The sequence below is a fragment of the Aspergillus thermomutatus genome (assembly GCF_002237265.1).
Source record: "Aspergillus thermomutatus strain HMR AF 39 chromosome Unknown NODE_73, whole genome shotgun sequence".
Taxonomy (NCBI): Eukaryota; Fungi; Ascomycota; class Eurotiomycetes; order Eurotiales; family Aspergillaceae; genus Aspergillus; species Aspergillus thermomutatus.
In genome coordinates this window covers 28,396-54,257 of record NW_020798122.1, presented here as the reverse complement: position 1 = coordinate 54,257, position 25,862 = coordinate 28,396, and the positions used below count along the sequence as shown (strand labels likewise).

At 50.8% G+C, this 25,862-nt stretch overlaps 8 protein-coding genes across 8 annotated transcripts; 5 read left to right on the top strand and 3 right to left on the bottom strand.

The window, feature by feature from the left end:
- Window positions 1–2,223: 2,223 nt before the first annotated feature.
- CDV56_105572 (uncharacterized protein) lies at window positions 2,224–6,645 on the top strand (the record flags this gene model as incomplete). The annotated part of the gene is made up of 9 exons (XM_026759191.1): window positions 2,224–2,345; window positions 2,407–2,821; window positions 2,879–3,101; window positions 3,164–4,023; window positions 4,078–4,782; window positions 4,842–4,866; window positions 5,724–5,820; window positions 5,871–6,149; window positions 6,219–6,645. 9 exons carry the CDS (start codon window positions 2,224–2,226, stop codon window positions 6,643–6,645), a joined length of 3,153 nt encoding a protein of 1,050 aa, XP_026615176.1.
- Window positions 6,646–7,105: 460 nt separating this feature from the next.
- CDV56_105387 (tetratricopeptide repeat protein) lies at window positions 7,106–9,157 on the top strand (the record flags this gene model as incomplete). Its single annotated transcript, XM_026759006.1, has 2 exons — window positions 7,106–7,276; window positions 7,349–9,157. The coding sequence occupies 2 exons, from the start codon at window positions 7,106–7,108 to the stop codon at window positions 9,155–9,157; spliced, it is 1,980 nt and encodes a 659-aa protein (XP_026615175.1).
- Window positions 9,158–9,721: 564 nt separating this feature from the next.
- On the top strand, window positions 9,722–11,591 carry CDV56_105181 (indolepyruvate decarboxylase family protein; the record flags this gene model as incomplete). Its single annotated transcript, XM_026758800.1, has 2 exons — window positions 9,722–9,973; window positions 10,032–11,591. The coding sequence occupies 2 exons, from the start codon at window positions 9,722–9,724 to the stop codon at window positions 11,589–11,591; spliced, it is 1,812 nt and encodes a 603-aa protein (XP_026615174.1).
- A 107-nt stretch (window positions 11,592–11,698) lies between these two features.
- CDV56_105033 (putative acetamidase) lies at window positions 11,699–13,663 on the bottom strand (the record flags this gene model as incomplete). Its single annotated transcript, XM_026758652.1, has 6 exons — window positions 11,699–11,814; window positions 11,868–12,386; window positions 12,441–12,715; window positions 12,775–12,998; window positions 13,045–13,157; window positions 13,216–13,663. The coding sequence occupies 6 exons, from the start codon at window positions 13,661–13,663 to the stop codon at window positions 11,699–11,701; spliced, it is 1,695 nt and encodes a 564-aa protein (XP_026615173.1).
- A 492-nt stretch (window positions 13,664–14,155) lies between these two features.
- On the bottom strand, window positions 14,156–15,615 carry CDV56_104873 (class I SAM-dependent methyltransferase; the record flags this gene model as incomplete). The annotated part of the gene is made up of 3 exons (XM_026758492.1): window positions 14,156–14,365; window positions 14,419–15,389; window positions 15,474–15,615. 3 exons carry the CDS (start codon window positions 15,613–15,615, stop codon window positions 14,156–14,158), a joined length of 1,323 nt encoding a protein of 440 aa, XP_026615172.1.
- A 434-nt stretch (window positions 15,616–16,049) lies between these two features.
- Window positions 16,050–17,528, top strand: CDV56_104701 (putative cysteine synthase; the record flags this gene model as incomplete). The annotated part of the gene is made up of 5 exons (XM_026758320.1): window positions 16,050–16,334; window positions 16,395–16,454; window positions 16,507–16,625; window positions 16,686–17,302; window positions 17,356–17,528. 5 exons carry the CDS (start codon window positions 16,050–16,052, stop codon window positions 17,526–17,528), a joined length of 1,254 nt encoding a protein of 417 aa, XP_026615171.1.
- A 143-nt stretch (window positions 17,529–17,671) lies between these two features.
- Window positions 17,672–19,441, bottom strand: CDV56_104540 (Myb-like DNA-binding domain protein; the record flags this gene model as incomplete). The annotated part of the gene is made up of 1 exon (XM_026758159.1): window positions 17,672–19,441. The coding sequence occupies one exon, from the start codon at window positions 19,439–19,441 to the stop codon at window positions 17,672–17,674; it is 1,770 nt and encodes a 589-aa protein (XP_026615170.1).
- Window positions 19,442–20,425: 984 nt separating this feature from the next.
- Window positions 20,426–21,754, top strand: CDV56_104325 (beclin 1; the record flags this gene model as incomplete). The annotated part of the gene is made up of 1 exon (XM_026757944.1): window positions 20,426–21,754. One exon carries the CDS (start codon window positions 20,426–20,428, stop codon window positions 21,752–21,754), a length of 1,329 nt encoding a protein of 442 aa, XP_026615169.1.
- Between the last annotated feature and the right edge of the window lie 4,108 nt (window positions 21,755–25,862).

Genomic DNA, 25,862 nt, shown 5'->3' with positions numbered 1-25,862 from the left:
GCTGGGAGTCTCCAGCACCTCTTGAGAACATGGTAGAATTCAACCGGTGGGAAACTAGTGGAGTTCTTCACCTGTTGTATTGAAGAAAATCAAAATTTAGAGAAAGAATGGTCTAAGGAAGACTGGATTAAGCACTGGGGGTCATTTTAAGAGCTAACTCCAGCTCCCCACTTGGCCATCGCGCTTTAAATAAATGGTGGCAGCTCTGTTTGCACGCCAGGCGGTTACTGCGGCGATATGCAACTGGTGAGAAAGAGAATGAGTTGGCGAAGGGATTGCACATCGCCTATGGCGACTCAGACCAATCGAAACCCTGAGAGTGCATCACAAAATGTACCTAGGAGGGTGGCTAATGACAGGTCTTTGTTGAATGGACCATTACCTTAGCCTTGTAGCTTGGGACAAAAGACACTGTGAGATTGTCTTGCTTCAAAGTAGATACAAGGTCTGAAGATGCTCCAATGTCCTTGCAAATATGAATTCCCCTAATGAGACAGATTTGGAAACACACACAGAATGACGTCCGCTACCGTAATTTTATGTTTCTCAACTGTTCCGGACCCCGCCTGAATATAGCATCATGATGTCGCTTTTTGGTGCATCTGTGTTTGGAGAGGATAGATAGGTATGGAGTATCTACTCCGTGGAGATTTTTGATAGAAAGAAACACGGATGCCTTGGTACATATCTAAAGTCCTCGAAGGTACCACTGCCTTTGATAGGGACTAGGATTCTTCCACACCAGAACTCCCTAACTATATATTGTAAGACTCCAGAGGATCCCTAATTGTCTCCTCCGCTGTCGACGCACAGCAGCCACCGAGACCACCAACAAGCCTTTCTTGGACACATATTTCAATGGTTAATAGGTTGTCTGATGCTGACTGGCTCACTGGGAACGGCAGAACACAGGCGCTGCGGCTGTGCTATTTAGCCAAGTGCGATAAACATGAAGCTACCTTGGATATCTACCTACCTAGCCTTGGGCGATCGACAAATCAAATTCCTCCCTTCTCCTTTTCATAACAAAGAAACTGGCAGAAAGAATTTGAGACCAATGGGTGCGATGGCCTAGATCCATGGTCTTTGCCATAGGCTTTGCTGCGATATCTTGTCTGGATCCGCGTAACTTAGTAGCTGCCTGTATCTAGGCTGTAGCCTGTAGCCCTGTACCTAGTCTGCTTCATGCCTGATCGACCCATAGAGAGGTATTGCACATGGTAAAAGAACCATTCGGCTGAGATCACCAGACACAGTAACTAACACTTCTGACAACGACAATATGCCTTCTTCCCTTCGTAATTTTAGCTGATAATAGGGATCATTATCTGGTATAGAGTAGACAAGACTCCCACTGTAAGCACCGCGTCTTGGCCTCAGGCAGCAAACGTGGTGATAACGGAGATAGTAATCTGGATCCTCATCATCATTGACCCTCTGCCGCAGTTGACCATTCCTTTTATTATTTCTTCCATCTGTATCCTTAATTCTCGGTCTCGAAGGACTGGCGCATTTTATTGAATGTCAATCTCTTCTGCGGGTCGCCATATCGCAGAAGAACGAAAGATTCTTGAGACTTCTTTTTGGTCCGTCGCCCCCCTGTTTCGACGAAATCACTTGATAGCGTCGACCGCTTGTGCCCGTCCGCCCATCCACACTATCATTTCCCTGCCTTCGGTCGCCTTCTGCGATTCTTCTTATTAACGCACAGTAGTTCAAGCGCTTCACATTTGTGATGTTTGCGCATGCTGTTAACAGCAGGAAAGCAGTGCCGCATAAATCACCAACGAGCTCAACTCAAAAAAACGCCGCCGCGACCTATCAACCCCACTAAAGCTTAGCAATCCAGGCTCATTGTTCGCTGCTAAATCGTCCGCTGAAACGCTGTCAGAAACTTAGCAGTAATCAAACCTGCGCCTCTTCTCGATATCACGAGAACTTAATCGCCCTCCGTCGACGAGACTGCGTTGTGCACACGCTTGGTCAGCTACCTCTCAAATCGAGCGCGCGACGTACCCAACGGACATTTCACACCTGGATTGAGATATCCCAGAATCTCAGATAAGCACGTGGTGCTAGGCCTCGCTGAGAGCTCGCTATTGCGCCGTGCCCATTCGGAGTTCTGAGGGATCGGGAAGTGAAGCCAGTTGGCCTACGTGGCTTGACTTACGAATACATTTCGACAAATCTAGCAAAACCGTTCTCCAAGGTCTCATCTCCGAAATGTCGCCTACTCCACCATCTACCTCCTCGAGCGTTGGCGCCGTTTCGCCGGAAGGTCAGTTTAGAGTCATCCGAAAGCGAAACAGGGTGCCACTTTCTTGCGGCCCCTGCCGGCATAGAAAGTGAGTATTTTCGTCTTTCCCTTCATTTGAAGAAGAGCATACTCTGACACCGTATCATCAGATTGAAATGTAACCGCGCCCACCCATGCGAGAACTGCGTAAAGCGAGGCGATGCTTCTTCCTGTACCTATGCTCAAGCAAATGCGCGAAGGAAGAACGCGACACAGAACTCGGCCTCAAGTTCCCCAGACGATATGCAGAACAGAATAGACCGACTCGAGAGCTTGGTACTGTCCCTGATGACCAACGGATCGCAGTCTGCAGGCCCGGCAGCGGCAATGGCAGCAATTTCCGGAACCAGCAGTAGTGTGGGCTCCCTCAATCACGGTCACGAAATCGATGTGGACGAAGAGACATCAAATGCTCCGGAGGAGAGCGATACGGAGCAAGTCACCAAGTCATTTGGTATCATGAAAGTCGACAACAATAAATCATACTATATCAGCGATGCGCACTGGGCTTCCGTCCTCAACGATGTAAGTCAGCCCTTGACCATGCGCTCATAAGTTCTCTTCATTTACATGAAACTACAGATCGCCGAAGTTCGTAATTACTTCCAAACACACAAGAAGCAGTATGAGGAGCAAGCCGAGAAGATCAAGACAACCAAGTTGCCGACCGATGTTCCGGGCTCCACGCTGCTTCTTGGAGCCATGAAGCCTGCCAGCCGCGCAGAGATTATGTCTTCCTTTCCCTCGAGGTACACAACAGATATGCTTATTGCTCGCTATTTCAATAGCTATGATCCAGCGACTCGTGAGTACCAACTGACTCCGAGAACTTGCATGTAAACGCACGTATGACTAACGCGCGAACAGATATTCTTCACGGTCCGACGTTTCAAGCTCAGGTAAGCATGGTTGTTCTCCTGCAGACCGATATTCATTCTGACTTCCTCTCCCAGTATAACAAACATTGGGAAGATCCTTCTCAAACCTGCATTGTCTGGGTGGGCATGCTGTTCGCCATGATGCGACTGGCTATGCTGTCATATAACCAAGAAGGGGACGAGCCACCCGAGTTTCGAGGAAAATCTTTGGACATGGCTGGAACTTTTCGAAATCTAGTCGCTCAATGTCTGACTCTGGCCGATTATACCAAACCTTATCCCTACCTGATCGAGACATTCATCTTTCATCTTCATGGTGACTTTCGTCAAACGAAGGAAGCAGATGTTTCTGTCTGGGTGCTTGTAGGTGTCGTCGCAAGGCTAGCGATGAGAATGGGATATCACCGGGACTCAAAAGTTTTCCCCAACATTACCCCCTTTCAAGGTGAGATGCGCCGACGCGTATGGACTTTCGTGCGGCAATCCGACTTGCTCTTTTCGTTTCAGGTTGGGCTGCCCAGCATGATTCGCACTGTGGATAGTGATACGGAGCTTCCGCGGAATCTATATGATGATGATTTCGATGAAAATTGCAAGGAACTGCCTCTCTCACGACCGGCGAATGAACCGACACCTATCTCGTACCTCATCGCCAAAGCCCGTCTGGCGTACGTATTTGGCCGAGTCAGCGAGCTCGCCTCTAGCGTGCAAAGTGAATCTTATGACAAGGTGATGGAGTTGGATGCTGAGCTTCGCCGAGCTCGGGACTTGATTCCGGAGCATCTTGTCATTCGTCCTATTGAGGAGTGTCAGTTGGACCCGTCCAATCTTATTATGTCGCGCTTCGGTGTACGTCAATCACTTGCAAGATATACCGCGATTTGCAGTACTGACCTTTGGCAGATAATGAGCGTCTATCATAAAGCGCAGTGTGTTCTCCACCGGCCTTATATCGTTCTAGCACGTGGAAATCCCCGATTCACATACTCACGCAAGACTTGCATCGATTCAGCCCTGGAGCTGCTGCGGTTTCAGTCAATGCTACACGCAGAGACAAGGCCGACGGGACGTTTGCGCACAAGACAGAATCGCGTAAATTCCCTCAGCTCCAATGATTTCTTGCTCGCTGCAACTATTGTCTGCTTTGACCTGTATCATGGACTCAAATTGCAAGCCGGTGGAAGAGATTCCGGCGACACCTTTGCGTGGGGCAGGGAGCGACGACAGGAGATGATCATGGCATTGCAACGTTCTCTAGAGATTTGGGATGAACTTCGTGACGAGTCACTTGAAGCTTGGAAAGCCGCTGGCATTCTCGAAGTGATGCTTGGCAAACTGAATTTAGGGTTTCCGGAAAGTAATGCTACTGCGCCGGCCTTCGAACCTCAGGATGAGAAGCAAAGCGCCGCAATGACCTTGGGATTGTTGAGCAGTGGACTGAGCGCCGTAAACTCAGGATCCCCCGCATTTAACGAAACTGGTTTCAAAGTGTCAGAAACGCCTTCTGCCCCGGGGCAATTTGGATCCACAGCAGAGGTGCCCGGAGCTGTGTCCCCGTTCAGCACAATGTTTGGACAAATGCCTGATATGCAGCTGAACTTGGATTGGGTAGGCCTGACCCTTTTCATGCCTTGACCCCACTGGACATTACTAACGCCCGAGAACAGGAGGCTTGGGACACTTATATTCAGAGTTCGAATCTTGACATACAGAACCAATGGTGGCCAACGTTCGATGGACAGCAGCAGCAACCATCACCAGCAGCACCACTACACTCGTCGTTACAGGGTCAAGGGTCCTTATCCTCCACACAGTTACCTGCTATGCAGCAAGGTAACACTGCGGATAATATGCGGCCTTTGCCTCGCTTTTCCAATGTCTTCTCGCCAGACCCAGTGAAGTACGAGAGTCCGGGCCTTAGCGGGACTTACGACAACAACTCTTCTCAGAAAAGCAACAACGCTCCAGGCGAGGGCATCTTATAGTGGTACTCATGTCGATCGCAAAAGCACTTTGTTTGAAAATCCAGTTGGCCAGCGATTCACTCTTTTTTGCAGGATTATCTTTTCTCATACCGGTGTATGGTTTCGAAGATGTGGCGTCTTCTCAGGACTAAAATCACCCTCTTTCTTGTTGGGATGTCTGGGAAATGTACAAATCCAGAAGGCTGTATATATCATGTTTCTCCACTCGATTCCCAGAATTTCACTGTGAATAATCGCCTGAATATTTGGCACTAAGTCGGTTTTATTCTCATTTCTTCGCACAAAACAAAAGCTGGTAAAGAAGTCTCAAGCCTTTCATTCTCTCATTCATAGATCCAGTAGTCTCATATGGCGCATGGCCTGACGCTGTCACGTGGCCTTATCGGATCCGATAAACATTTTGCTCAACGCATTCTGTATTTTCAGCCTTTGCCCTCGGTCATATATTCCCAACTCAATTCACGAGAACACAGAAAATGTAAGAAATGACCCATCTATTCGATATGGATGCTGTGATAGGTATTTATCTATCAAAGACGTCGTGACTGATTGCTTCTCTTTCAGGCATTGCTTTCGGCGAGCAGCCAGTCGCCTCCTGTCTCTGCCGGTCTCTGCGCCGGCATGGTCATCCCGGGCCCTCGCACCTCGCGTCCCTCTACCCGTATTGCGCCCTCTGCAATCACAAATACCATTACATACGAGATGGTTCAGCGACAACTCCGCCAGCCGGGATCCGACGAGCTCGTCAGAGGACGAGAATCATGATCCTTCGGACATCATTGCGGTGGAGTCTGATGTTCGCGATGCGGAGCCACTGATAAGGAGGAGGCGGCTCCGACTCCTGGAGACTTCCCCCGCGCCTAAAGAGACAATCTATGTTGGAAATATCTTCTACGATGTGACAGCCGAAGATTTGAAGAAACACATGCAGCAGTTTGGTGTTGTGGAGAGAGTCAATGTCATTACTGATAACCGGGGAATGAGCAGAGGGTGAGTCCAGTTTCTATTGTCCTCTGTGGGAAAGGAGAATTCTAACAATGTGTTCCTTTTATCGAATAGGTTTGCGTACGTGCAGTTTGACACTGTCGATGCCGCCAGACGTGCCATCGAGGGTATGCATTTGCAAATCTATGAGGGCCGTCGTGTAACCGCACAGTATGCGACTAGCAATGCGGACGGAGTCAAGCCCGTGCAGCCCGTTTCGAAGACGTTGTATCTCGGCAACCTGTCGTTTGAGATGACCGATCGGGATCTGAACGATCTCTTCAAGGACATCCACAATGTGATTGATGTTCGGGTATCGATTGATCGACGATCAGGACAACCCCGTGGCTTCGCTCATGCAGAATTCCTCGATATTGAGAGTGCCCAGAAGGCTTTCGAGATTCTCAGCCGGAAGGCACCTTACGGTCGACAAATTCGCGTGGACTACAGTCATACCAACCGGAGGGCTGATCGTATCGAGGAGGTTACGGGTGAACATTAATCAGTCTCATTATTCAGTCGGTTGGGCTCTGCTTCTTTTTTATGTGTTTGGTTGTCTTACAAAAATTCGGCGAATGATGTACCATTTTACATAAGATGTATACTCAGCAGGCATTCGGAAGTATATTATATACAAGACACAGTTGTAGTGTCTCTCGATGTAAGAAACGTCCGAATAACTGCCTACACCTGATGAGATTACCTCTACTTAGAAAATAATAATAATGGACAATGGACAGGGATTTCGTGATATTAAAGCACGTGACCTGGCGGCGGACCTCGGCATCAGCACCTCTCCGATCGGTTTCAACCCCACGTTTTTGGCGGAGATACCGTTGCCATCTACCATCCTCATCTTTCTTTTTATCCTCGAGTCTATCGAAGCTGATCGTTGATTGTTCAAATCTTTTCTCCACTATTAATGTTATTTTGTCAGACGAGTTCATAGTAAATCTGTCAACATGTCGTTCCTTGGCGGCGCTGAGTGCTCCACCGCGGGAAATCCGCTCACACAGTTCACAAAGCATGTTCAGGACGACAAGTCGCTCCAACGGGACCGCCTCGTTGGCAGGGGTCCCGGGGGCATGCAAGAGAGTATGCGGTCGAGGAGTATGATGGGCGGTCAGGATCAGGTATGATAATTCCACTCCCCTTGAAGCTACTGCTAGTTATTCTCGCTAACAATGGATTGGTAATCTATGTAGATGATGGACGAGTTCGCCGCACAACAACCAGGCCAGATTCCCGGGGCAGCACCACAGCCATTTGCGATGGAACAATTGAGGCGCGAGTTAGATCACTTTCAGACCACTCCGCCGAGGACGGGGTCTCCCGGGTGGGCGGCTGAATTTGATACTGGCGAACATGCCCGGATGGAGGCTGCCTTTGCCGGCCCTACAGGGCCTCTAATGAACAACGGGTCCGCATTCACACCTGCAGAGTTTGCTCGCTTCCAACAACAGAGTCGGGTTGGCCTGCCACAAACGTCAAGTCCAGCCACGTCCGCGTCGCCGATGATGGCAGGTTACCAGCGTCCTATGGGCATGGGGTACATGGGGATGGGAGGAATGGGCATGATGCGTCCAGCCTATACACCCATGGGCATGCAACAACAGCCAGCGGAGGCCGCTACTCAGGACAAGGGCAAGGGCCGCATGGTCGAGCTCGACGATGAGAACTGGGAGGCGCAGTTTGCCGAGATGGAGACGGCGGGCAACCAGACCCTGGACGATGAGGCCAATGCAGCTATGGAGGCGGAGCTGAATGATCTTGATAGGTCAGTCCCCACTACTGACACCGGTAATGCTCAAGATTACGGTGCTTTTGAGAGCGTATGGCAAAGAGTCCAAGCTGAATCGGCGGCAAGCAGGAAACTGGCAGAGGAAGACGCCTCTTTCGATATCAACGACAACATGCACCTGGGAGACCTTGGCGAGTGGGACGGCTTTGACAACCTCAACACGCGTTTCAGAGATCCTCAGCTGGGCGATTACATGTTCGAAGAGGAAAACGTGTTCCGGAATGTGACCAACCCCTTTGAAGAAGGCGTCAAGATCATGCGCGAAGGCGGCAATCTTTCCTTGGCCGCTCTGGCTTTCGAGGCGGCTGTTCAGAAGGACCCTCAGCACGTTCAAGCCTGGACAATGCTGGGATCCGCACAGGCGCAAAACGAGAAGGAGCTTCCTGCTATTCGGGCCCTGGAACAGGCGTTGAAGATTGATCCCAACAATTTGGACGCACTCATGGGGTTGGCTGTTTCGTATACAAACGAAGGGTATGACTCGACAGCTTACCGTACCCTCGAGCGTTGGCTTTCAGTCAAGTATCCTCAGATCATCGATCCCAAGGATCTGTCATCCGACGCAGACTTGGGCTTTACGGATCGCCAGATTCTACATGAGCGGGTCACCGCTCTATTCATCAAGGCGGCTCAGCTGTCACCTTCCGGAGAGCAGATGGATCCAGACGTTCAAGTTGGCTTGGGCGTTCTGTTCTACTGTGCAGAGGAATACGACAAGGCTGTCGACTGCTTCTCCGCCGCGCTGGCATCTACAGAGTCGGGCACGGTAAATCAGAAGGAGCAGCTTCACCTTCTCTGGAACCGTCTCGGAGCTACCCTTGCCAACTCCGGTCGCTCAGAGGAGGCTATTCAGGCATACGAGCAAGCTCTTACAATCAACCCCAACTTTGTCCGTGCCCGGTACAACCTCGGCGTATCCTGCATCAACATTGGTTGCTATCCCGAGGCCGCACAGCACCTCCTAGGCGCTTTGTCTATGCACCGTATCGTTGAACAGGAAGGTCGGGAGCGAGCTCGTGAGATCGTTGGCGGTGGTGAGGGCGGTATTGATGACGAACAACTGGAGCGAATGCTCCATATCAGCCAGAACCAGAGCACCAACCTGTACGATACGCTGCGGCGTGTATTCAGCCAGATGGGCCGTCGGGATCTGGCTGATATGGTAGTGGCAGGAATGGATGTGAATGTGTTCCGGAAAGAATTCGATTTCTAGGAATGATACCTCCTGTGTTTTCTGTCTTTATAGAACGAACGGGCAAGATGTGGCATGATCGGGCATGTTTATTTCATGTCTTAGTTGATGTGTTGGATACCATATGTCTTTACTTCGTACCATTAAGGTCAACATGCAGCGAATTTGATTTACACCATGAGATATCGCTATCGAACAAATAGATGCTAGGAGAATCTGCTTATATTCCGCAGTCTGAAGTGTTTCTTTTCCAGCAGTCTTCGTATGTCTCGCTGCGAAGTCTACCGATGCTGATCGTCTAAACGATCGCTGATAATAAGCCATCTATTATTATTTCTATATTCTGAAGTCAAAGAAGATATAGGTGTATAGAATACTGAGTGATAACGCTGTTGATGATGAATGACTCGATTCCTCGGGAATGATTCCGGCCTTGCGTCATTTTGGAACCTCGGGATTGCACGAGAGCATCTCCTCATCCATCGCCATCCTCCGAAGCTCCAAGTTCGCGGAGATGGCATTCCATCGATGCTCTGATACTTGATACATAATACTGAATTGACTCACTGTATCTCGAGCACCAGGATGGCTGTCGTTACTAGTGCTCAGCTGATTGCTCGGACGCTGCGCGATCTAGGCGTCACTGTTATCTTCGGGTTAGTTGGTGTTCCAGTAATCCAAATCGCAGAGGAGGCCATCAACTTGGGTATTCGCTTTATTGCTTTCCGTAATGAGCAGGCATGCAGCTATGCAGCGAGTGTTTATGGGTATATGACAGGACGACCCGGTGTCTGTCTTGTCGTTGGAGGACCAGGAGTCCTCCATGCCTTAGCTGGGGTGAGTGAGCGCGATCCAAATCACCAAGCTGTGACTGACAATTCCCTGTAATACACAGATCGGCAATGCTTCCGCGAATAACTTCCCCCTTCTTGTACTCGCCGGATCGGCGGAGACATCAGGCGTCACCAAGGGCGCCTTCCAGGAGATGGACGCCATCTCGTTCCTCACGCCGCACACCAAGTTCGCCGTGCGACCGCCGTCTCTCGATTTCGTTGCTGGCGCCGTGAAAAACGCATACCGGACATGCTGGTACGGACGTCCGGGACCGACGTTCGTCGACCTGCCTGCCGATCTGATCCAAGGCAAATCATCGCATGGTTTCCGCTTGCCGGAGCCTGAGGATGTACTCGTCCCGACGCCTCCGAAGGCGAGCGGGGACCCCGCCCTGATCCTCAAGGCGGCCCAGTTGCTCAAGGCGGCTCGTTCGCCGTTACTGATTATCGGCAAGGGAGCCGCCTATGCAAGGGCAGAGGGTGGGATCCGTAAGCTAGTCGAGCAGACGCAGATTCCTTTTCTGCCGACCCCGATGGGGAAAGGCGTAGCGCCAGACTCACATCCTCTCAATGTGTCGAGCGCGCGGAGCACGGCGCTGAAGCACGCGGACGTGGTGTTGGTCCTTGGGGCGCGGTTGAACTGGATTCTGCATTTTGGCGAGCCGCCTAAATGGTCTCCCAAGGCGAAGATCATCCAGGTCGACATCTGTGCCGAAGAGATAGGTCGCAATGCGGGCACTGCGGAGCTGGGGATCATCGGAGATATCGATCTGGTGGTTGAGCAGCTGCTGGCTTCTCTTTCGAACTGGCGTTATGCCTCCTCGGCTGTTCCGAGCCAGTTTTTGTCGTTGTTGGCGGAGTCGGCGAAGAAGAATGAAGCCAAAGCGCAAAAGGCTGCACTCACGCCTACGCCGAAGAACTCCCCCTTGACTTACCAGCGGGCCTTCCAGATCATCAAGACGACGCTGAATTCGCTGACGCCTTTTGAAGAGGGGAACGTCGTGTATGTATCGGAAGGCGCTAACACTATGGACATCTCACGTTCGGTCTTTCCGCTGAATCATCCCCGCCAGCGTCTGGACGCTGGCACATATGCTACGATGGGCGTAGGAATGGGATATATCATCGCCGCTCACGAGGCGTACAACGCCTTTCCAGCTTCCACAGCCAAACCAAAGAAGATCGTGGCTCTTGAAGGTGACAGTGCGTTTGGGTTCAGCGCGATGGAAATCGAGACCATGGCACGCTACAGAATCCCCGCTCTCATCTTCGTGGTCAACAACTCGGGCATATACCACGGCGACAGTACTTCCGAAAGCTCATGGAAGGAGCTACAGGCTCAGACGGCTGCCAACGACACTAAATCTGACGGCCGGGATGACGGCAGAAAGGGCTTGCGGTCGACTAGTCTCCTTTACGAGACCCGTTACGAGAAACTCGGTCCCATGTGCGGTGGGAAGGGATACTTTGTCCGCTCTGAAGAGGAGCTGGAGACTGCTACGCGGGAGGGGTTTCTGAGTGATACGGTCACCGTCGTCAATGTCATTGTGGAACCGGGCATTGGGAAGAAGATAGGGTTTGCCTGGCAAGGGAATACCCATCAGGGACAGGCGAAATTGTGACGACACTTATCTCGATTCGGCGCTGTAATATCTATAGTCTAACAATAGTTATATAGTGGCAAATCAAGACGTTAGCCATCTGAATAACATCGCTCATGACACTTCCGTCACGAATGTACAAGCTCATCAAGCACTTTCGCGACAGCAACAGCCTTTTCCTCCCCGAATCGCCCCCCTACAATCTGTACGCAGATTGGCATATTCTTGACCAAATCGATATCATCTATCATGACATATTAGCATAGCAAGTCACGGATGTACAGCGGAATCTCTTACACTGGCCATGATTAAACTCATCAGACTGATTCCGAGGGGTATAAGCCAACCAGTCTTGATCTGGCTGATCCAAAGCCGGATCTGCGCTCGTCACAGGCACCGTCACTGCAGCGTAGTTCAAGAGGTTCCAGAGCGCCGTATAACCCAACCACTGGGCGCTCTTCACCCAGGTTTTGGGCTTGTACCCAACCCAGGGCGTTACGGGCATGAGTAGCGCATCGATACCGCTGTCTTTCCACTGCTTGAGAAAACGTTCTTGGAAGAGCCACTTTTCTTCTTCGAGCTGTGAAGTGTCAGCTTCGGGGCTTTGAGGTTTCTGAATTAATTGTCTGCGCTGGGCTACCTTTTCCCGCTCCAGCATTGAAAGTTCATCCGCTGCAGTCCCGACCACCATCCCTTCGATCAATGGCTCATCGACAATGTCGCAGAGGTGTTTGCAGTGCGAGCCCCCGTCTGCTAGGATAGCTTTCGTCCAAAGATCTGTCCCCGTAGCGTGGAGGGAAGTGCTCCATTCGATGACTGTTACGAGTATTCAGCCCAAGCCATCCCTTTGAACACCAACTGAGAGTATACCTTCATGGCCAGCTGCTGCAAGCTTCGCTACTACTTCGCGTAGAGCACGAGTTATAGGCGGCTGTGGCCTGACCACCCCGTCGTCGAAGAAAACTCCCAACTTGAGCTTGCGGTCAGGCAAGGCCGCTAACTCCTTCCTCCAGGGAATGGGTACGCAGCCTGGGTCGATGTCCCAGGGGTTCGAATCGAGAAGTGACTGCATAAAGTACTCAATGGTCGCGATGCTTCGAGCCATGGGCCCTGCGACTGGGGGGACGAGGTAGTGCTGATGCATGCTGTTAAGGCACGTCAGTCAGCCATTCCTTTCCAGGACGCACGATACTGATAGACGCACAAAGAACAATCCCACGGGACACGGCCCGTCGTCGGACAGATAGAGTAGAGACCCTGCAAGGCAGCCGGGATGCGAATCGAGCCCCCGATATCCGTCCCGATGCCTAGAATACTGCCTCCTGTGCCGATCAGGGCGCCTTCGCCTCCGGAGCTGCCGCCGGAGATGAGCTCGTGGTTGAACGCGTTGATGGATTGGCCGAAGACATGGTTGTACGAGTCAGACATCTGAGCCTTGTCAGCAGGAGTAGACGGAGTGAGACAGCACGCATACCATCAGAGACTGTGGTATATTCGTCTTGACATAGAGCACTGCACCCATGGACTCTAGCAATCTGGCGATGGAACTGGACCTCTGAGCTGGCTTGCCAATTAAACCAACCCATCCTGTTCATACTCCCGTCAATCTTAAGAACCAAGTCCCACACAAGCAGCAATAACATACCAACCGTAGTATCAATCCCCTCCACATCAAACCGATCCTTGATGGAGACCGGTAATCCATGCAGAGGTCCTGTCAGGACACCAGTCTTCTCATACTGATCATCCAGCTCCTTCGCTCGCGCCAACGCCCGGTCGAAAAAGATCTCCGTCAGACACTTGATCATCTGCTGCGCGATTGCCGCCCGCTTGCAGAATGCCGTGGTCAACTGCACGGAACTCACCTCTCTTGAAGCCAGGAGGGAAAGGAGATTTGTCACATCGTTAGCCCCGGTCCATTCAAGCTCCTGCGCAGAAAGGATGCCGCATGTTCGGATGGTTTCGAGGGTGTTGGGGAGGGGAGGAGTGAGGGTTGCGGGAGGGAGACGCCAGGATGGGGGGATGGCGTTGAGTTGGGCCGTGCGTTTTTGTTGCACAGCTGATTTCCAAGGTCGTGTTGTTGAGATTGCCATAATGTTCATCCGTTTGTGTGGTTAGAGGTGATGGATCGAGGTGTGCAGGTATGGGAAGTTTACGGGACTGCTGTATATAGATGTCCTTTGGTTGCAGATAACGGGGTAGCGGCATGATACATTTCTGATAGATGATTGATCCTTCAATCAATGGAAGATATACAAGGAGCGTGTCCCATCTGTTCGATGCGCCGGGGATATTCTGTCCAATCCAGACGGGAAGCTGTATCTCAGATCTGATATCTGAGGGTTTGTCTGCGGGGAACAAAGAGGGGCAGAAGGTTGGATTGCCGAATCCCCTCACCCAGAGCAGGCCGAATGGCAATGGCTTATCCTGGTCCGAGTATGTATAAGCTGACCCAGGCGAATTACAAGAGCTGCTAGTGATACAAGGCCGATGTTGTTGATCTCTGAATCAAGGAACTGATACAAGAGCAATGATTTCATGGTATGGTTATGATTCAATATCATTTACAGTACTGATACATTGGTCTAAACCGTCATCAGCATGCTGGCATTCTTATACCAGCTCAGCAGCGGATTCTCGCCGCTCCTCGTCTCGGTGTCCTCTATATACGCCCAACGGCGGACAAAGTCCTCGTGGCTCATCACCTGTGTCAATTTCCCGGTGATGGCGCGGTAGAGATCCTCGATGACGTTGAAGTCGGTGGGGAAGAATATATCGAAGTAGCCTTGATGAACCTGTCATTGCACGGTTATAATGTGTCCGTACTCTCTCAAACAAAAGGACTCACGAATGGGGTAGACACTGGCACTGTTCGTCTCTTGTAACGTGTCTGCACCACTGGCGCATTGATACCAGGAACAGCATCCGGGAGACTACTGAAGTCACTCGCGACCAGCCGATGTGCAGGAAAGTAGCTATCCAAGATGTCAAAGAACTGCATTAGCCGAGTGGGAATATACTCTGGAAGGGTATAAGGGCTCTGGAAAGGCAGGGAACCACGCAATTGGCGCGTGACTTTGGGGCCCAGAGGACTCGGGAACGGCCGACGCGCCGCAGCTTGTCTCACACGCAAGAACCGAGATGCCACGGGGTCGATTTGCGCATTGTAGTATTCGTGAAATTCGCCATCCGCATCAATCAGTATGCCGCCTTGTTGGGGAAGTTCCGTCTTGCAGTCATATCGAATCGCATCGTGAGAGAAATTATCAAACACCTCCAACGCGAGAAAGAAGCAAGGCGAATGTACATAGGTATCCCAGTCAAAGATGGATCGGTTGATGATTTCAACGTGGTCCATATGACCAGCCGCATTCACCGAATCGGTCAGATTCTTCATCTGCAGGCCCGCGAGTGTGGGCGAGATCTCAATGATCTTGAACTTGGTTCGCTGGTATACTTCGTAATCTGTCTCTCGGATGAAATCCAAAATGTTGATCATCATTGTACCGTTGCCGGCTCCCATTTCGTAGATGATCAGGTCATGATAGGGGTACAATGTCAATTTATAGTTTGACACCAAGTATCGAGCGATTGTCTCCCCGTAATAAGGGCGGAACAGTTCGGTAGGAGTATGCCACAATTGACGGGCCACGTCCGGCTGTGTCGCATCTAAGTTATCTTCAAATTCTGTATACCGCTCTCCGAGCATGCGATGGAATGCCGGCCCGTCTTCGATGTTATTGAAATCAAACGGCTCCCCGGGGCTGAAGATGGTCGCGTGTTTCGAGAAATAGCCGTAATGAGGATTATACAAACTATCTATACAAAGAGAAGATCCAGTCAGTACTCCAAGTGCATTTGCCATTGATAGATATTTCTGCAGAGCAAGCAAAAGTCACGTACCATCAATGAATTCTCTCGTCAACATCTTCACTTGCCGCGGGCGCTCGCGACGGTTCCGCAGATCTTTCGCCGTGACAAGCGGATATGTCTTCAATTCCTCCTCAATGTCTCTGGGATAATCCCCCCGTTTGAGCCAATGCATCCCATCATCGGTACTCTTGCGCTTGGCCGGTGACCGTCGCGTGAGAAAAGGACGACAATGTTGACGAACTGGCGCCTGCAACCGGACGCAATTTGCTCTGCGGGATATTGGTGACGATGTCCTCAATGATTGACAAGCAGGATGTCGGAACAGCTGTCGAAACAGCTGACTCAGGATCTGGTTGTCCATAGGACGATGGAACGATGGGGGATTTTCAGGAGATATAACTAGATATTGCCGTACACAATTGACAGATGACGATAATGATGGATGATGGATGGAGGCCGGCGGAGGAGTTCCTCAAGTGGCCCGAGCTTTTTTCTCCGACTCTTCCTCCTCTGACCTCACTTGCTCGAACGTGATCTAATCGCTCTTTTGAATTTGGGCGCCTTTTTTGTAAAGTTCGACCGATCACAGAGCTTACTTTCCTCAAGATGTATGATCATTCTAGGGTCTATATAGGAACCGCCTTTGTGGCTGGAATCCTCCTCGCGGTGGGATTTACTGAGCTTCTGTATCCGGAGTTGAAGCATCGCCTCCGAGGAACTCCTTCTCGGTCGACAACCAGCTTGCAGGATAGCTCCGCAGACTCGTTGACAGCCAGGTCGGGACCTCCTGTCATTGTAAACGGCATTGAAGGCTGCATTGGGAATACTCCCCTGTTGCGCATCAAATCCTTGTCAGATGCGACTGGATGCGAGATTCTTGGAAAAGCAGAGGTATCGTTATTTCGTCTATTCGTCTACATTTGAGGGAAATCGATCCTAATGCTGCTGTAGTTTCTGAACGGAGCAGGTCAGAGCTCCAAGGACCGAGTGGCTTTAAGCATGATTGAGATTGTATGAGATACATGCCTCGATTCCTTCTCATGTCCATTATTAACCTGCGAAGGCCGAGGACAAAGGTATCTTGAAACCTCACTCGGGAGATACCATCTACGAGGGCACGTCCGGTTCGACAGGCATTTCACTGGCCACGCTCGCCAGAGCAAAGGGCTACCTCGCTCACATGTGAGTATTGACTCGTGGGCTTACACATGAAGTGTTCATGCCGCAACTGACACTCAATAGCTGCATGCCATCCGATCAAGCAATCGAAAAGTCCAACCTACTCCTGAAATTAGGCGCAATTGTAGATCGTGTACCTCCCGCACCGATCGTTGAAAAGGAAAACTTCGTCAATCGCGCGCGCGCCCTCGCTCAAGCTCAAACACTGTCTCCCACGGGTGGAACAGGCTTCTTCGCGGACCAGTTCGAAAATGAAGCCAATTGGAGAGCTCATTATAACGGTACAGGTCCGGAGATTTATGCCCAGTGCAACGGGAAACTCGATGCGTTCGTCGCCGGCGCCGGTACTGGGGGTACAATTTCTGGCGTCGCCCTCTTCTTGAAACCCCGGATTCCAAACTTGAGTGTAGTGCTGGCTGATCCTCAGGGAAGTGGACTCTACAACCGAGTACGATTCGGTGTCATGTTTGATCTCAAGGAGAGAGAAGGCACGAGGAGGCGAAGACAGGTTGACACGATCGTCGAAGGCATTGGGATTAACCGCGTCACCGCCAACTTCGAAGCCGGAAAGGAGCTCGTCGACGATGCTGTGCGAGTGACGGATGCGCAGGCGTTGGCCATGGCTAGATGGTTAGTCGAAAAGGATGGTATCTTCATTGGAAGTAGCAGTGCTGTCAATTGTGGGTATATTCTTGGTACCTAGTCTGCTACCTTGCTAATCATTATGATACAGGCTTTGCGGCAGTCAAAACAGCGATGAAGCTGGGTCCCGGCCATAGGATCGTCACAGTCCTGTCCGACTCTGGCTCAAGGCACCTATCTCGATTCTGGGCCAAGGCTGGAGATGTCGGCGGTGCGGTAGATACCAAGCTTGAGGACGTTCTGAACGCCAAAGACGACGAGTAGCGGTTCGAGCACAAATCACGTCAATTCTTGGATTACCGTTAGAGAAAGGTGCAGGGGTTTGCTGTCAAAGCGTGCCGCAATCGTATCATTGCGGCATTAGCCAACCTGCCTTTCGTTGGTGCTGGAACTTCTGGGTGCGCGCCTCACACGTTCTCCTTCTCCTTCTCATGATCGTCCTCTTCCAGGGGCGCTCTGGGCTCGGTCACAGAGACATAGTCGAGAGTGACTGCTCGGCGGATTTGGGCTTGGTTGCCTGTCGGCTTCGCTTCGCTCACGAGCTTTGCAAATCCGTACTTTGAGCCGTCATCCAATTCAGCCCAGAGTCTCAACAGTGCGAACTCTATTTCTGCGTGTGAACGACCGGGAAGGGCGGCACGAATACCGGGCCAAGTTAAACCTTGTTGGTCCTTGAAGCTCTGCAATTTGTCCACCTCCTCCTTCGACCAAGGGTTGGAGAGTCGAGGCGGCTTGTCATGCCGTTCAGTCCAATGCGTCTGGTTCCACTGGATGAGTGAAATTAGTTTTCGCTGCGGAAAATGTTCTAGGACTTCCTTCCATTTCTTTCCTTCAATTTGCCTCATGCGGACGATCAGCTTCGCCTCGTCTGGAGTCATCGGTGTCCTTTTGGCTCCAGCACTAGTGGACGCCTGCGCTATGACCGGGTCTGCGTGTTGCTCAGCCTCGGAGATAGGTGTATCTACAGAAATACACTGATCTGCATGTATTTTAATGGTTTCAGGCTGTGGTTGTGAAGCTGCGCCGTTGGCGATTTTGGTGTCTGTCGCCCCACGAAGAGCATTCATGGCTAGTTGGGAATCAGGATTTTGCTGAGGGAGAAGCGGTCTGCGCTCATCATTTGTGCGACTCGGAGTGATTTGGACATGTTTTTTGCCCCTAATGTGAATGGCGGTCTTCGGTGTTGGCGATGGTTGATAGTCTTCCTGCAGAGGATCGTCCGACTCGCTTCCGTCAGGGGTTTCTGCAAAGGACCAATTGTGCACGACGGGGCTTGATTGGTGCTTGTGTTTTCGTTGGCCGACTCCAAGTTTCTTTCTGCTTTTTTCTTTTTTGCCGTCCGTGTTGCGCCTTGATTTTCCAGGGAGTGTCCACAGAGACCCCGCTTCTGGAGGAGATGCAGACCGGACAGCAGTCGAAGGAAGCTTCGGGCGTGATCTGTTGAAAATGGGCGTCGAGAACTCGCCTTTAATCTCAGGAACGCGCCAGATAGACTCCGTTGGCTCATCAGCTTTGTCTCCACGCAGCTGTTGGGATTGGTTGGATGTATCAGCCGTAGTATTTGCTTTTGCAGGAAAAGCCTCACTTCCAGCCGGCAGGGCCCGAGTATCAGGTTCATCCGACTCATTGGGGACGATCAATGCACAGTCCAACAAGGAATCCACACTTTTCGTATCGTCATCCAAGTTTAAGCCCGCATCGGCCGTTTCAGGTGGCTGCTTTTCATCATAAGACCGATCTAACCGCAGCGCCGGGAGCGGTTGCAGCGATGTGAGTGGGCGCTGTAGCTGCTCTCCATCCTTTGCGTTGTCACCGCCAGTCTCTGCCTCTGTGTCCGAGACATGTATGGATCCTCCCAGCGTAGCATCAGAGATCTGAATCGCAGAGGTGGGCAGATCTTCCTTGAACAAACACCCGTCCTTGTTGTCCTTTTCCCCAGTGTCATCTTCGCCGGACATCCCCTGTAAGTGACCATTATTGACCACAATCTTCCCTGTCTGTAAATCGATTTCATCCCCAATATCTGTGAAATCTTTTCCGTATTTTTCGAAGATGCGTTCAAAGATCGATTTGAGACGCAAGTCATTTTGGGCTCTGGCTTCCTGCAGGTCTATGTCGTCCGAGTCTTCGCCGTAACCAGCCAAGGATAAGCGGGGTCTTTTCTGAGGCCTTTCCATGATGATTGAGGGTCAAGTGAGCTGCAGAATTCGTAGGCATAGGCAGACACTGAAGGTGAAAGGGCTGTATTCGAGCTTTTCGAGATGCGGTTGTGATGCAGCGGGTTAGGAGAATTGAGGGACTTCCTGTTCGAGGGATGTTGGAAGGATCACGGGAGTCATTGAAGTGTAAATGTGTGAGAGCGTCCATCAATCGTCAAGATCATAAAGTTGTGTTGCAGTATTGTAGGCAGTCGATGTGTTATTCCTGTTTGAATGGGTAGCAAATGGAGGTCGAATGCAATTCACACAATGCGGATGACAAAGAGGACAAAGTGAATGGCAATCCATTCATGAGCGGGACTGTATTGTTATAACCAAAGTTTTCTCTATAGTTAATTGTCTTTCAATAAGGGTGCGAATTTAAGACCTTGAATCTGCTCTCTCCATGGCTCAGAAAGCGGACAAAACACGCGACGCCGAGCACGGGTTGCTGCATGACGTCTCCTCCCTGCGGAACACAGTGCATGTCTCTCCGTGCGCTTTTCAGTCTGGCCAGAACATCACCCAGCTTATCCAACGGGTTCTTCTCTCGCATAATGCATGGAATGACATCTTCAACAATCTATGAAAATGTATTGCCAGAAATGTCGGACGCCGCTGAAGCTGGATGGCTCCCTTGAGTCGCTCAATCCAGCGGCCTTTGACTTGCTCGTCGGTAAAGCTCCAGCTGCATTTCCTATGGACGAATCGCACACGCTCGCTAACTCTTGTCGTTTTCATCAATGAATAGGCTCGACAGGCAAAACTCTTCCGGAAAACAACACTACATCCTCTACACTACTTTCTTTTCCTTCCGAAAGACGAGAGCTCTACGATCGAGTCTCCAAGCATGCTACGTCGCCGGTGTACAGAAGATCGATCCCAGCACCTCGGCCTGCGGGCAGCGGCCAAAGCAACCCTCCTAGGCTGGGCCGAGGAGACAGCGGCAATATGTCGTTCGTCATGCTCACGGAGTCACAGGTCGGCCCACCTCACACCAGCTCGAGCAACAACGGAGAAGGTCAGTCGTGGGCGAACAGACGGCCGTCTGGCGCCCCGAATAACGAACGGGAGCCAGAAGAAGGGTCTTTCTCGGATCAAGTAGAGAGAACAAATCGATTGTTTGAAATCATATCAGCTCGCTCCGATATAGACCACCCGATATGTGTTGAGTGCACGGAGATGCTCATGGATGGGCTACAGAAACGGCTTGTGTCTGCCACCAAGGAGCGGGACGCTTACATATCATTCTTGAGGGATTTGAACTCTTCAGTGCCCAGCGCTGAGGAAATCGAGGCGGCTGAAAAGTCGCTCAAAGAGACTCTCGCGGCAGAAGAGGCGGCATATGAGGAGCTTGTCGCATTGGAGAAGGAAAAGGCCGCCCTGGACGAGGAAATCGCCGCTCTAGAGGAAGAGTCGCAGCAGCTAGACCTCGAGGAGGAGAAGTTCTGGCGAGACCGGAACGCATTTGCTTTGACACTTGCCGAATTTCAGAACGAACGCGATGCCCTGAATATGCGGTACGATCATGATTCACGCCAGCTGGAACGACTACAACGCACTAATGTTTACAATGATGCCTTCTGTATTGGGCATGACGGCTACTTTGGCACCATCAATGGGCTGCGACTGGGTCGTCTGACCAATCCGTCGGTGGAGTGGCCGGAGATCAATGCAGCTTGGGGTCAGACGGCACTACTGCTGGCCACTATCGCTGAGAAATTGGGATTCCAGTTTCAGGGGTATCGACTGAAGCCAATGGGATCCATGTCACGGATTGAGAAAATCGAATATCCACGAACGTCGCCAGCTCAGTCTGCGCTCGGTGGGGGTAGCGCAGAGAGCTCTCCGGCGCCAAAGATCACCACTCTCGATCTCTTCTCTTCTGGAGATCTCCCGCTCAATCTCCCCTGGCTTCACCGCCGGTTTGATGCAGGTATGGTCGCTTTCCTGGAATGTTTACGTCAGCTGGGAGAATTTGTGGAGACGACGCCAGCACCTGCCTCGTCGACTCGTCGGGGTCACGGTAATGCTGCCGTCACAGGGTTGAAACTCCCGTACGAGATCAAGCGGGACAAAATCGGCGATGCGAGCATCAAACTTGGTTTCAACCAAAACGACGAGACCTGGACGCGTGCGTGCAAGTACACGCTTACATGTTGCAAATTCTTACTAGCTCATGCAAGCAATGTTGCCAGTGCTGGATCCAGTAATTCCGCAGCTGTGGCGGCTGCAGCCGTCGCAGCCGGCGAACAGGCCAGACTTGCAACGGCCAGTCCAACTCGAAAGTAGGACCAGCGTCATACCGGACAACATGGATATATGGCATGCTGTGTAGCCTCAAGCAGCTCTTCCTAGTTGATTCGCCTCCTCTCAAGCCGGCGTCAAGCTGGTGTCAAGGATTTCGCTACTACGATCCACCGGGCCGCGCTGCCTATGGCCAATTATGTGGCCGTTGCACTTGTGACATTCGCTTCCAGCGCTCTGGCACCTATCGGGAAGGACAAAAACGTATCCGGACGCAACCTGGTTGGTCTAGATTTGGCACGCAAGTTGTCTCATCGTTGCCTCGGTCCACCCCCTTAGGATCGGAAATCCAGCTGAGGCCTCGACCGGTTCGACTTGGCGTTGTGTCGCTGTGCGAGTGTTGCGGATGACAGTCCTTTGCCCTTGCGTTGTGCCTTGTAGCACGACCATTGTGGTCATTATCTCATAGGAAGCTATAGGCATAGATCGACAGTACTCCGCAGACTTAATGGCATTTCATGCGGTCTCTAGGCGGTAAAGAGGATAGCGTCTTTACCTTTTCTTTCTCTTGCTCAACCATCATGTGGCTCCGGTGCAGAACGGGGGTTCCTCGGACATACCTTCCTATGACCGTAGGAAAATAGATGGGGATGCGAGACCTGCCATAGCGGTCGCCGGACATTTGCTGACAGGACGATTTGTACGGTCCACGACGACGAGTTGGGATTTGATCCTTATTGAATCATGGCAACCAGACCCGGTCCGTGCCTACTCGTCGTCAATTGTTACAAGCGAGGGCAATATGAGGGAAAACGGGAGATCGTCCGTTAGCCTGGCGGCCACTATGACACGTTCCCGTAATAACCAGGGAAGTGGAGGAGGCGCAACGCAATCTTATTCCGGTTATTATAGGTGACAGGTGTCAGGGACTCTTGCATCGGCCTAGTAATAATATTAATGTACGGACCAGAGGGTAAATATACCTCCTACTACTGCTTACCAACTAGTCCAGCTAGACGACGAACAAATCCCACCCACCGCATTGTTTTTTTACTTTTTCGTCCCTCTTGCTTCTCTTTGTCTTCCCCATCACATCCGCCGTTAGGCCAATCGACGAGGGTGGAAGCAGCAACATCGAGAACAAAGAAACCAGAAGGTCCGAGAGCCTGTCATTCTGCTGATCCATATCGCTGGGACTGTCAACCTTTTACTTCATTATTGATGATGATTGATCGCTCATGAAAGATGATCCTACACGTCAAACAAGGAATGGATGTTTCGGGCCGCTCCCGACACACGAGGTTATTTTCTTTCTTTGTCAAACGCCAAAAGCCAAGTGTCCACTCTGCATATTGAAAGTTTGCGAGGCGGACCTGGATAATGTATCATTTTGACTCGAAACGGCGGAACCGGGGACCGGGCCTCCTGACCTGACCTGCAGTTCACTACACTGCACCGCACAGTCTACGGCATTTGCCACCCATTTCGTTTTTAGACTACTCGAGGCGAAAGAATGGATGATTCCGCCACGAATCAGGGTACTGAAAATGACAAGGCAGTGGACGTCCAAAGTCAAGGATCCTTGCTCCCTCAGCTTGGTCTCCCTGACGTTGTGGCTAAGTACTGCTCTAGCCTCTAGCCTCTAGGGCCAGGAGGGATATGTCATCTCAAGATTGAACCGGTTGAAGTAAGGGAGTGCTTACCACCTTACTCCGTAGTAGTGCCGAATGTTGATGGATGCATGATGACTGGGTCTCTGAGTATACTCCATACTTACTGTACTCGGTGACTGTCTTTTCTCTTCCGACCAGTGCTGGCTCTGCCCCTTTGGATGTCTGTGACTTACTACGGAGTACTCTGTGCCGTTGGATTATGCTTAGTAGTCTCGGATAGGGTCCAGTAACCCGTTCCACAGGGGAGGGTGATGAAAGACGGAGAACAGAGTAGCTTTCTCAACAGTATCCTCTACCCAATGAAAGCACATCGGTACTAGAGGAAACCCAGGTTGAATCGTTCGTTTAAAGGTGATAATCTCCGGGTTCTGTGCGACGATGGTCATGGATGTATGTGTGTATGTATGCATGTATGTAATCAGTGTCGCGATATTGTGGGATAGTGGGAAGTACGAGTAGATATCGACTCAGAGCAGTAAGTACGGTAGGTCGATGGAACCGGACGGACACATCCGATCTGGTCCACCAGCATAACCCACCGCCGATTCTTTCCTAAAGGAGTGGACACTCCAGCCGAGTAAGGGTGCCTTACAGTCTCCAGTGCTTTACTTCTTCAGGACGAAGTGACAAGTCTCGACTACTAGGTACTAGGCAGGGCTGTAAGTACTTTCAGTTGGGAGAAGAAAGGAGAAAAGTGGCGATTTTAACAAAGTACTGCATCCAGGTAGAGCAATCAGCGATGACATCTGAGAGTCAGATCACCAGAGGTTGGTTAGTCAGTTAGTCTCCTGGAGACTCGTTACTCAGTATTGAACTGGAGCTCAGACCTCTTCTCCATCATGTCATCGAACCATGACTCGAGACGCTAGGCAGTGCCACATCGATTTTGAATAGCATGGAAGCTGAACAGGCGACATGAACGGTCAATAGTTAGTACTAGATGGGGCGCCTCCTGTCCACTTATCCTGTTACTCGCTCTGTTTTGCCCCATGCCTGGACCTACACAAGTACCGAGATGCTCATACATATGCTGGTGGTCATGATACCCTCCATCCCAAGACTCTCTCGACAGGTGATGGGGGCCAAGTTTCAGAGGCAAATTTAGATCTCCATTTGCATTTGACAAAATTCGGTTTCGTCCGTCGATGTTTTCTTTTTTTGTCGTTTAATGAAGTCAAGTCGATCCCTGATCATACCCTACACGACAGGAGTCACCTTAGTCCTGATAGAGCAGTAGCTGCATCGGATGGCATGTAAGCAATGGTACACCTGCAGGATTAGCGCAGGCAAACCACAAAGTACGTAACGAAGGTACGTAACTCATTCTTTACCTACAGACGACAGAGGTACGGTACGGAGGGCGAAGCGCGAAGCACGATCAGGCGATCAGGATTAGACTGTCACCTCATTCGAATGAGCTTACCCATTCCGTAGATTTGATGCCTGAGTACGGAGTACCCCCTCTAGCATGACAGTAGTATGAATACCATGATGGAACACCGAGGATATGGTACATTGTTCTCCTGTGAAAGAGGCCAAGCCCCTATTGCTTCACTTTACTCTACAAAGAACTATTGAAAAGTCCTGCTCGAGGAGGGCTAGACTACTTAGCGCTGTAGAGCTATGGTGCTTTAGAGCTAGTTGGACTGGAGAAAAGTGGGTTTATCCGTTTATACCCGTGTTCATCGTTATTAGCTAGACTAGGCTACTACAGAGATGGTAGGTACTTAGTCTGTAATACTGATACATATGGATGTATCCGTACCTCTGTCCGGGATCAAAACAAAAGTACACGGACCATCAGTACCACTAGCTACAAGCCCACCGATTGGCCCACGGGAACAAGGATCGGGATTTCCGCGCTGTTCCAGCAGCAAGTGGCCGCAAAGGGCAAGCAGAGGTCCTTGTCCTTGCTAGTCGCTGGCTGTCAGCGCTCAGCGATGTTTCGACTTTCGACATTTCTCCCTTGACAAGATATGAGCATTTCAAGTTCTCCTATATATATCTATGTATATATTGATTTTGATCTCGGTTTGTTTTTCATAAATATTTTCGATTCTGAACCCTAGTCTTTCTTCGCTGTACTACTCAGACATTGGCCTTTTCCTGTCTTCCCCTGTTCGCTGTCCGGTCCTTATAATTCATATTAATATTCAAGAATCAAGCCAAAGTACCACGACCAGCTAGGAAGTGTTAGCCCCGTACTTAGGCCGCCGGGTGGGCTCCCTTAGCCTGCTTTTGGCCCCGGGTTGTACTAGTATCCATCCTTTTGACTTTGGTTAGGTAGCCTCGTTGTATTATTTTCTTTCTTTCTATCGATTTTCCTCCCTTTTTTTCTGATCTACAGTCAATCTCAGACAATCACCAATACATATTTCCTTTTGATTCTGATGTTTTCTTTTTCTCTTGGTTCAGTACGGAGTAGTAAGAATTCATATATCTAATTTGAAATGTGCGACGGAGTATCTAGCATTCATAAG